This window comes from Penaeus japonicus, unplaced genomic scaffold (genome assembly GCF_977035675.1).
Source record: "Penaeus japonicus unplaced genomic scaffold, GWHDUDI00000001_assembly GWHDUDI00000034, whole genome shotgun sequence".
NCBI classification, from domain to species: Eukaryota; Metazoa; Arthropoda; class Malacostraca; order Decapoda; family Penaeidae; genus Penaeus; species Penaeus japonicus.
This window is the reverse complement of record NW_028234436.1, coordinates 8,925,342-8,938,050: the sequence shown is the minus strand read 5'-3', so window position 1 is coordinate 8,938,050 and position 12,709 is coordinate 8,925,342. Positions and strand designations below refer to the sequence as shown.

The 12,709-nt window shown below is 28.3% G+C and overlaps 1 protein-coding gene across 2 annotated transcripts in view; it reads left to right on the top strand.

Moving 5' to 3' along the window:
* Positions 1-9,134: 9,134 nt before the first annotated feature.
* The window catches only part of LOC122260257 (endocuticle structural glycoprotein SgAbd-8-like), a 4,035-nt gene continuing 460 nt past the window's right edge, over positions 9,135-12,709 (top strand). Inside the window, exons 1-3 of one of the 2 annotated variants that reach the window (XM_086531064.1) lie at positions 9,135-9,181; positions 10,747-10,937; positions 12,480-12,709. The exon at positions 12,480-12,709 is cut by the window's right edge and continues 460 nt beyond it. In XM_086531064.1, the coding sequence (XP_086387190.1) occupies positions 9,155-9,181; positions 10,747-10,937; positions 12,480-12,603 (342 nt within the window). In that variant the 5' untranslated portion in view covers positions 9,135-9,154 and the 3' untranslated portion in view covers positions 12,604-12,709. Of the gene's footprint in view, positions 9,182-10,746; positions 10,938-11,125; positions 11,176-12,479 lie in introns of those variants that run through there. The other variant, XR_015190471.1, reaches the window with a different exon arrangement.

Below are 12,709 nucleotides of genomic sequence, written 5' to 3'. Positions count from 1 at the left end.
GGACAGGCGAAGGGGGGAGGCTGGGGGTGGGGATTTGGGTTTCGTCTCTCCTTGCTCTCGCTCTCTATCTCTCTCTCTCTTTTTCTTCTCTCTCTCCCTCTCTCCTCTCCTCCCCCTCTCCCCCCCTCCCTCTCAGGATTTTCCGGGAAGGAGGGGCGACGGACAGGCGGGGGGGAAGGGGAGGCTGGAGGTGAGGATTTTGGGCTTGGGCTCCCTCTCTCTCTCTCTCTTCCCCCTCCCCTTTTCTCTCCCCCTCCCCTCTCTCTCCTCCTCTCTCTCTCCCCCTCTCCTCTCTCCTCTCTCTCTCGGGAGCCCGGGGAAAGGGAGCGACGGACGGGGCAAAAGGAGGGAGGCGGGAGGTGGGGATTTGGGGTTTTTCGTCTCTCTCTTCTCTCGCTCCCCTTCTCCTCTCTCTTTTTCCCTTTTTTCTCTCTCTCTCGCTCCCTCCCCTCTCCTCTCTCTTTTTTCTCTCTCTCTCCTCCTTCCCCTCTCTTCTCTCTTCTCTCGCTCCTCTTTTCCTCCTCTCTTTTTCTCTCCTCCCCTTTTTCTCTTCCTTCTCTCTATCCTATTTTGTTTCTTCTGTTCTTGTTGCTACTCTTTGTCCAATCTTTTGTTGCTATTTTCCATCATATCAGTTTGCAAAATTCAAGAGCTCTTTAAACCCAGTGCATCAGATGTCATCCCTTCTCACCTTATAGATACATCTCCTTACAGATATGAATATCCTTTTCTACTATTTGAAAACAAGAAGAAAAAAGAAAAGAAAACATTAATTACAGCCAATGACCTCTTTCATAATTCGCCTCCTTCACCTGACAAATGCGCGCCCTAAGAAGGATATCCCAAAACATCTTATCAGTGACCTCTCACCACAATGTTGACCTTTCCTGTCGCCAGGTACACGTCCCCCGAGGGCGTCCCCGTCGAGATCGTCTTCGTGGCCGACCAGGGGGGGTACCAGCCCCAGGGGGCGGTGATCCCCGTGGCCCCCCCTCTCCCCTACCAAAGATCAGGCAATTAATGAAACATAAAACGCAACCAGGAGTGTGGAAAAGATTGAACTGAAGAAACTGTCCTCGTAAGAATGAAATCGCTAAAATCGTTTTTTTCTTCGTTTTTTTCTTCAATATTATCGTTTTTTTCCTCGAAATGTTGCGCGTTTAGTGTTTTTCTTCCGAGTTTCCTCGCCTTTTGATTTTGTTTCCGGTGGCAACTTTGCCAAACTCCAAAACGACATGTAATCTTACCTATTTTCGCCACAGCTGTAATCTCAGCTAACGGGATCCTCTTCATACATTTTTAATTACTGGCAAATGTTCTATTTTGTTACTACAATTTTCCTTTTCACTCTGGTTGCCATATCACAGAATTACTAACATAAGAACTTAGTCACCAACTTAGCATTTCTTAGTTGCATCTCTAGCGCTTATAGTACATGCTTTTGCTTTATCTTAATATTTCTTATTTGATTCGTAATCATTAATTCTAGTCAGTCTTATGTCTTTTGCTTAAGCCTTCTGTATGCATACTTTCACTTGCTTGTAGAATTTTCAACAATTTTTTCACAGACTTATCTAAAAGAACGAAAGAAAGAAAGAAAGAAAGAAAAATAAAAAAAAAAAAAAAGTAGTATGGGCTTTTTGTGTTTTTTTAAAATTTTTGTGAGTGTTTTTTGTAGGGAATTTTTAAAATTTTTATTACTGAAGAAATTTTAAATTGAAATACTGTGATTCGTTGTCTTATGAATAAATTGTTCCACATGAAGTCTAAATGATTTATTTTCCTTCATTTTTTATATATTTTGTTATTGTGAAGTAACTCTCTTGTTAATATTTTTTTTTTTTTTCCTTTTTTCCTTTTTTCCCCCCTCCCCCTTTTTCCCCCCTCTGCCTCTCTCCGGGGTTTTGCTTTTCCCCTTTTTCTTTTCCTTACTCTCTCTTTATATATATAAATGAATATTTTTATTATATATATATATTTTAAATATATAAAAATTATTTAAAAATATAAAATTTATAAATAATAAAAATATAATATATAAAAATATAATATATAAAATATATATATATATATATATATGTGTGTGTGTGTGTGTGTGTGTGTGTGAGTTGTGTGTGTGTGTGATCTTAAGGACAAAGAATACTGACTGTTACGCGATTTTAAGGGAAAAACTTGCAGCTAAACGGACCACAAAGTAAAACCAAGCGACTCCAACCGTTTGCCTCCTTGAGTTTTTCTGGAAGCTTAATGGTCTGTAACGCTCCATTCCATATATTAAGATAAAGAGTAGTTGCTCCAGTTTTGAATTCCTCTCCATGCAGATATATTGAGTTAAAGCAGGATAAAAAAAAAATCCCTGGATACAGGAGAACATTTTTGTCCTATTTTCCTGTACTGTTTCCTGAATTTTCCAACTTTTCCTAAGAACCGAGAATTTTATTTCCCTATTGTTCATGCAACATTCTGCAAATATTTCAAGATATGTCTATCATCCAGATTTCGTATCATGTATTATGTGTGACATCGATGAATTTGTTATATGTACCGTAATAGTATTACATAATACAGATTGTATGATGGAAGAAAATAAAACAATTGTTAGATTATATTTACATAGTTAACAGTAAGTAATGATATAAATCAGACAGCAAAACGAAAACGGTTGAACATTTCATTATGATTCATCACATGAAGGCTACTTACGGCCCTTTTTTTCTTCTTCTTCTTCTTATGTTCTAAAAACCTCACTATTTTTTTTTTTTTTTTTTACCAATGTATTTATTTCAAAATCGTATATATGAATGAAATAATTGGATATCGATTCACACTAAGCCGTCTTATGGAGGTATTTCACATCCGTGTTCACTTTTTCCTCACACGTGTGGATCCGCCTCTGATGCGAAGTGCGCCGAGAGGAAAGCAACCAACGAGCTTGAAAGTCATTCATGAGATTATGTTGCCTTATTTGATTTTATGTGTCGCTGGCCTTGCAAGAACAAAGACAGATTATTCTTGTTAAATTCTTTTTCAATGTTATCTTATTGTAATATTACACTATGACATCCTTGTAAAGAAGCTTATACTATGTTCAGATCCTTTTCACCAGCAACTTTTTTTATATAGATATAAACTATATACAAAATACCAATAGTTCAGACGATTTAAAAAACGCCAATTACTGGCCCAGGTTTTAGATACAAAAAGTTCCCTATTTTCGGCTGACAGGCCCTCAGGGCAAGTATGACACCACAAGAAACATAACCAGGATATCAAAGACGCCCATAAGACGGCTTGTCAAATTTGGCCACGACTCCTCCAAAGCCCTAATGCACGAAGTTAAACCACTTGACGTCATGTGCAACTCCGCTCCCGACAATCCAGGCCACAGGTGACCACTTGCATAATCTAAAACTTTTGCGAGATTGTTGTGAAAATAATATTAATAATAAAATCCCTATATTGACAACATATAATGATAGCGATATGTAATTATTTTATTTTATTATAGAAAAAATATAAAATTTACACTATAATATAGTCTTTATTTAACACAAATTGAGGTTAACATATGATGCACTTCACGTATACAATATGTAAAAAATAAGATATTTTGCATATCTCCACTCTCACTCCGCAAGTATCCCGTTAACAGAAAACAAAAAAAAAAGAAAACACAAATTTCAAAAATGAACATTCATATTGTTACTATGAAAACTTAAACAAAAAATAAAAGAAATAAATAAATACATCAATAGTAAATCCAAACTTAGATAAACAACATCTACAACGATCTAAAAAAAATAACTATCCGCAACTAGCATCTATTCATTAAAATAAAAAGCTCGCTGGATTAAATAATTTCATGCCATTAACGACCAGATTGATAGGATGATAAAGGAAATAAAGAGGTGGAGATTTATCTTAATGAATTAAAAAAGACGAAATTTGGAAAAAAAAGAAAAAAAAAAGAAGGAAGAGGAGGAGGAAGACGAGATGACGAATGAGAAGTAGAAGAAAAAACAAGAAGAAAGGAAATGAAAAGAAGAAAAGACAGATAATGAAATTGAAGAAACCAGAACAATTACTATACTAAATAAAGTCTATAATGGCGTGAATTCATTACAAGGATGCCATTGCAAATAAAAATGTCTTCTCTTTAGTAACAACAAACAAAAGTAAAGATAAGGCTACTTACGGCTTTTTCTTATTATTATTATTATTATTATTATTATTACTATTATTATTATTATTATTTTATTATTATTATTTTTTTTTTTAAATTATTATATTTATTATTATCATTATTATTATTATTATTATTATTATTATTATTATTATTATTATTATTATTATTATTATTATTATTATTATTATTATTATTATTATTATTAATACTATTATTATCATTATCATTATTATTATTATTATTATTATTATTATTATTATTATTATTATTATTATTATTATTATTATTATTATTATTATTATTATTATTATTATTATTATTATTATTATTATTATTATTATTATTATTATTATTATTATTATTATTATTATTATTATTATTATTATTATTATTATTATTATTATTATTATTATTATTATTATTATTATTATTATTATTATTATTATTATTATTATTATTATTATTATTATTATTATTATTATTATTATTATTATTATTATTATTATTATTATTATTATTATTATTATTATTATTATTATTATTATTATTATTATTATTATTATTATTATTATTATTATTATTATTATTATTATTATTATTATTATTATTATTATTATTATTATTATTATTATTATTATTATTATTATTATTATTATTATTATTATTATTATTATTATTATTATTATTATTATTATTATTATTATTATTATTATTATTATTATTATTATTATTATTATTATTATTATTATTATTATTATTATTATTATTATTATTATTATTATTATTATTATTATTATTATTATTATTATTATTATTATTATTATTATTATTATTATTATTATTATTATTATTATTATTATTATTATTATTATTATTATTATTATTATTATTATTATTATTATTATTATTATTATTATTATTATTATTATTATTATTATTATTATTATTATTATTATTATTATTATTATTATTATTATTATTATTATTATTATTATTATTATTATTATTATTATTATTATTATTATTATTATTATTATTATTATTATTATTATTATTATTATTATTATTATTATTATTATTATTATTATTATTATTATTATTATTATTATTATTATTATTATTATTATTATTATTATTATTATTATTATTATTATTATTATTATTATTATTATTATTATTATTATTATTATTATTATTATTATTATTATTATTATTATTATTATTATTATTATTATTATTATTATTATTATTATTATTATTATTATTATTATTATTATTATTATTATTATTATTATTATTATTATTATTATTATTATTATTATTATTATTATTATTATTATTATTATTATTATTATTATTATTATTATTATTATTATTATTATTATTATTATTATTATTATTATTATTATTATTATTATTATTATTATTATTATTATTATTATTATTATTATTATTATTATTATTATTATTATTATTATTATTATTATTATTATTATTATTATTATTATTATTATTATTATTATTATTATTATTATTATTATTATTATTATTATTATTATTATTATTATTATTATTATTATTATTATTATTATTATTATTATTATTATTATTATTATTATTATTATTATTATTATTATTATTATTATTATTATTATTATTATTATTATTATTATTATTATTATTATTATTATTATTATTATTATTATTATTATTATTATTATTATTATTATTATTATTATTATTATTATTATTATTATTATTATTATTATTATTATTATTATTATTATTATTATTATTATTATTATTATTATTATTATTATTATTATTATTATTATTATTATTATTATTATTATTATTATTATTATTATTATTATTATTATTATTATTATTATTATTATTATTATTATTATTATTATTATTATTATTATTATTATTATTATTATTATTATTATTATTATTATTATTATTATTATTATTATTATTATTATTATTATTATTATTATTATTATTATTATTATTATTATTATTATTATTATTATTATTATTATTATTATTATTATTATTATTATTATTATTATTATTATTATTATTATTATTATTATTATTATTATTATTATTATTATTATTATTATTATTATTATTATTATTATTATTATTATTATTATTATTATTATTATTATTATTATTATTATTATTATTATTATTATTATTATTATTATTATTATTATTATTATTATTATTATTATTATTATTATTATTATTATTATTATTATTATTATTATTATTATTATTATTATTATTATTATTATTATTATTATTATTATTATTATTATTATTATTATTATTATTATTATTATTATTATTATTATTATTATTATTATTATTATTATTATTATTATTATTATTATTATTATTATTATTATTATTATTATTATTATTATTATTATTATTATTATTATTATTATTATTATTATTATTATTATTATTATTATTATTATTATTATTATTATTATTATTATTATTATTATTATTATTATTATTATTATTATTATTATTATTATTATTATTATTATTATTATTATTATTATTATTATTATTATTATTATTATTATTATTATTATTATTATTATTATTATTATTATTATTATTATTATTATTATTATTATTATTATTATTATTATTATTATTATTATTATTATTATTATTATTATTATTATTATTATTATTATTATTATTATTATTATTATTATTATTATTATTATTATTATTATTATTATTATTATTATTATTATTATTATTATTATTATTATTATTATTATTATTATTATTATTATTATTATTATTATTATTATTATTATTATTATTATTATTATTATTATTATTATTATTATTATTATTATTATTATTATTATTATTATTATTATTATTATTATTATTATTATTATTATTATTATTATTATTATTATTATTATTATTATTATTATTATTATTATTATTATTATTATTATTATTATTATTATTATTATTATTATTATTATTATTATTATTATTATTATTATTATTATTATTATTATTATTATTATTATTATTATTATTATTATTATTATTATTATTATTATTATTATTATTATTATTATTATTATTATTATTATTATTATTATTATTATTATTATTATTATTATTATTATTATTATTATTATTATTATTATTATTATTATTATTATTATTATTATTATTATTATTATTATTATTATTATTATTATTATTATTATTATTATTATTATTATTATTATTATTATTATTATTATTATTATTATTATTATTATTATTATTATTATTATTATTATTATTATTATTATTATTATTATTATTATTATTATTATTATTATTATTATTATTATTATTATTATTATTATTATTATTATTATTATTATTATTATTATTATCATTATTATTATTATTATTATTATTATTATTATTATTATTATTATTATTATTATTATTATTATTATTATTATTATTATTATTATTATTATTATTATTATTATTATTATTATTATTATTATTATTATTATTATTATTCTAAATAAAAGGCGCAAATATTTCAGTCAACCAGCGAACAAAATTAGTCATGATCTTTTTTGCTAAATCTAAGAGAACTCTGCCAACAGCTACCGATAATCTTTTTCAGACAATCGTTACATATGATGAAAAAGAGAGAAAAAAATACAGGAAAATAGAGAGAAATCTACGATACTCACCAAGACAAAACAGACACGGGAGATCATGATGTCAGGTTCAGAAGCAGAGTGAATTATGTTTGAGTACTCCCTACAATACACACCTATATATACACATTTCCCTACATGCACGTACATACGCACGAACAACACAAACCGCGTCACACTCCCATACCAGACAGGCCCCATGCATCCTCTTCTCCGTTCGAAATGTGAGTGACGCAATACATTATGAAGATCTCTTTTCTGTCTGGTTGCCCATCTTTTTTGTTTGTTTGTTTGTTTATTTGCTGTCTGTTTATCTAAACACTCCCTCTCTATGCCGGAGTATATTTTTTTGTCTGTTAATTCATCTACGTATTTTTTTAATACGAGAATGCGGGCCCCTTTCCTTAACTTCTCTCTCTCTCTCTCTCTCTCTCTCTCTCTCTCTCTCTCTCTCTATATATATATATATATATATATATATATATATATATATATATATATATATATATATCACTTATATATATCTCCTTATAGAAATGTCTACTCTGTCCTCATGCCTACTCAGTGATTTATGTATATGTTGCTCTCATCTAATTCAACATAACGATTATCCAATAGCGTAATATGCAACAATCGTGTTTATGTGCAGTAATTGACCTTTTGCAACTGCGGTAAACTGGAAAAAAAAACATTTGGTGTTGCCTGCAAGATATTAGTAGACTTTCTACGTATGCATATATAAATACATGTATGTGTACATTGAAAAGATAACCGGGAACAAACTCAGTTAGATACTTATTATCTATCGTTCACATACATTTTGTCTAGAAAGACGCGAGTCAATGAACATCTAATTAAGAGCAACAGCGCGGAAACACAACAATTTTTACCTTCATATCAAACATCTTCCTCAGTATCGACTAAAAGATGCGTGGAATCGTAACTTATATATCACTTTAGACATGACACAATGATGTTATTACGGTGTTTAATGGGTAATCAAAACTACTGCAAGCTTTAGGTGAGAGATATGGATACCTGATATGGATGTTTCATTGCTTCAATCACCGTATTCCAACACGTAGAGAGGAAAAAAGCATGGAGGCGTGTCTGGCATGGAGGCGTGGCGTTGTCTGTGATGTGTGTGTGTATGTGCGTGCGTGTATGGGAGCGTGTATATATAGGTGTGTATCGTGGGAGGAACTCAAACATAATTCACTCTTCTTCTCAACCATACATCATGAGCTCCCGTGTCTGTTTGGTCTTGGTAAGTTTAGTGATTTAGTATATTCCTCTATTTCGCTCTCTCTCACTCTCGCTCTTTCTCTCACTCTCGCTCTCTGTGTGTGCGTGTGTGTGTGTGTCTCTCTCTCTCTCTTTCGCGCTCTCTCTCTCTCTCGTTCTCTCTCTCTCTCTCTCTCTCTCCCCCCTCTCTATCTATCTATCTATCTCTCGCTCTTTCTCTCTCTCTCTCTCTCGCTCTCTCTCTCTCTCTTTCTCTCTCGTTCTCTCTCTCTCTCTCTCTCTCTCTCGCTCTCCCTCGTTCTCTCTCTCTCTCTCTCTCTCTCTCTTTCTTTCTTTCATTCTCTCTCTCTCTCTCTCTCCCTCGCTCTATCTCTCTCGCGCGCGCTCTCCCTCCCTCTCTTTCTGTAAGCCACTGATTTTCCGGACTATTACTGTTATTTGATTGTAATACAGTCTTTGTAATGCTAGTTCCTTAAGACACTATTTCCTAGCGACTAGCGGAAGTACTGACCCACACCTTCCTGCCCCGACCTTCACCCGGTCACCGAACCGGAAGCACCATTAAAACCTCTTCGTTGACCCAACTACATTTTATATGTTATAGCAGGAGGAATCTGTAGACAGCTCCCTCCTTATCCTCTTCATTACCATTTGATAGTATGTGTATTTTCATTGCTGTGTAGCATGCAATAGTCTGCTTCCAGTCCCTTCAGCTGTTTCCGTTGGTCAAATGGCCTGAGGCAGGGAAAGTGACACAGAGTTGACAATGTCACCACCGAAACGGGTCATAAGAACAAGAGAGAGAGACAGATCGGGTCAGAGACACAGACAGACAAGAGCGAACAGCTCTGAACTCCGGCCTTAGGCCGGAGCCTAAATAAAGACCATGGCACGTGAACGTCTGTCTGATTATCCACCGACCCACAACCAGGACATCGGGTGCTTTACAACTGTTCCTAAGGTGGCTTAAGACTGTTGGCACCGGTGGCTTACAACAATTGTTGCAGCAAGCGGGTTACAACTGGTGGCAACCGGTAGGTTACACTCTCTCTCTCGCTCTCTCTCTCTCTTTCTATCTATCTATCTCTCTTCCTGAGTGTGAGGGGTCGCTCTCAAAAGGTTTTTGAAGCCAAAGTCTGGTGATCTTAATTCCTTTATTGATGGGTAGCGGCACAGGTGATATGTTAATATTTACTTGGTAGCGATGGCTTGGCGGATGTCTTCTGTTAGGCTGTGCGTGTCTCACGGGCCAAGACGGGGGTCAGCGGCGATGGAGCTGATCGTTCCCCACCGGACAGAGTGGTCCCTGAGGGAGTATGCATCCGAGGGGTGAGTGTCCAGGTGTGTGAGTGAGTGAGGCTGCGAGTGACCTGACGTGGCCTTATATTTGACCAGCGGGGTCGCTATAGATAGATTCCTAATTTTCCTGGATGGAGTTTCCTCATCTTTATAGCATCGTGACCACGTGGCCTTCTTATATCCCCACGTGGTTTCCACGTGATCTCACACGGTGTTACTTCTATCCTCGTAATATTGCGCCATTCCTTACAAACAGCTCTAAGTATCTCGTCTTCCTCTCTTCCTCAGGTCCTCGTGTCCTCGGTGTGCCTCCTGGCGGCCGCCGACGACCCTTATGGAGCGCCCATCCCCATCCTGAGGGACGACCGGACGCAGGACGCCTACGGTGGCTACTCCTTCGACTTCGAGTCCGGCAACGGCATCGTCCGGCAGGAGTCCGGGAAGGAGAGCGACGGACAGGCGAAGGAGGGAGGCTGGAGGTGAGGACTTGGGCTTCGTCTCTCTCTTGCTCTCGCTCTCTATCTCTCTCTCTTTCTCTCTCTCGCTCTTTCTCACTCTCTCTCTCTCAACGGACAGGCGAAGGAGGGAGGCTGGAGGTGAGGGCTTGGGCTTCGTCTCTCTCTTGCTCTCTCTCTCTCTTTCTCTCTCTCTCTCTCTCTCTCTCTCTCAGGAGTCCGGGAAGGAGAGCGACGGACAGGCGAAGGAGGGAGGCTGGAGGTGAGGACTTGTGCTCTTTCTCTCTCTCTCTCTCTTTCTCTCTCTCTCTCTCTCTCTCTCTCTCACTCCCTCACTGTCTCAATCTCTCTCCCTGAAGTTGTGTGAAGTTGATTTTTTTTTTTTTTTTTCATTTGATTAAATTTAGTTTTATTACATTTTGTTCTTGGATTTTATGATAGATACAAAAAGCAGGGAAGTTTGGTATCAGGATTGTACATTCTTTGTCCGCTTCTCAGCGTCTTTTAAATAGTAAAGATTAAAGTTTGTTTGATTTTATGTTTGTTTTTAAGATGAAGCGAACTAAGGTCTCAGTTTGTTATTGTTTTGTTTTTAATTTTTTTCTTCTTTTTGATCAATGGATTTCATGTTCAGACATTGCATAGATCTCTTCTGTTTTTTTTTTATGTAATGATGCAGATTAATCCAGTTTTGCATGTCTGATCCAATTTGTACATTCCTTATATATTTTATCAATCTTAAATTATGAATATCTGTTTATATCTTTATGATGATATATTTATAATAATATCTATATGATAATTATCTGTAAGATATGAATATTTTACTTAAACTTATATTATGAAATTAATGATTTCACACAAAGGAAAAAAATGATTTCAGATCACTTAACTTGCTCTTTGCACGTAAATGTGGGTATAACGTTACAAACGACCTACTTTTTCATTGATGGAAATGGATAAAACATCAAAATACAAATAATGATACGCATGGCTGGACTGAGCTTACAAATGGACTTACTTTCGAAAGTAATGGTAAACTCATGAGGTGAATTGCTTTTGTTCTGATTACAAATGATCTATGGAAACGACCATCATTATGGAAACGACCATCATTACAATGACACATCATAAAGGAATTAATTTTTATATATACCCGATTCTTTTTTATTTTTATTTTTATTTTTTTATTTTTTTTTTTTTTTTTTTTTTTTTTGTGTGGTTATTACCATTGCAAATCAGCTTTTCTCTACTAACTCAGACATGTTGGAAGTAAATAGAAATCGATATCACAGTGAATTGTCATATAATTAGACATTCTATAATCTAGCTTCATATTCACTAGCTATACAGATCACTTCCTATTTAAAAGGAGGAAGAAAAAGAACAAAAAGAAAGAACGAAGGAGAAGGAATGAAACACAACCAACTGCCAAGTTCAGAATACCGAGAACATAATCCTGAGACTATAAGATGACAATAGAAATGACCTATTTCATAATGCTGACCTTTCCTAACAATATTGATACATGCAATGATGATATTACCTGACCTTTTACGCCGCCAGGTACACGTCCCCCGAGGGCGTCCCCGTCGAGATCGTCTTCGTGGCCGACCAGGGGGGGTACCAGCCCCAGGGGGCGGTGATCCCCGTGGCCCCCCCTCTCCCCTACCAGAGATCAGGCAATTGATAAAGTAACAAGGGCGAGAGAGAAAGAATGAAATCCAGAATCACTGAAAACTTGGATTTGGTGCGTTTTGTCTACCTTTGTTTTCTTTCTTTCCTTTTTTTCCCCT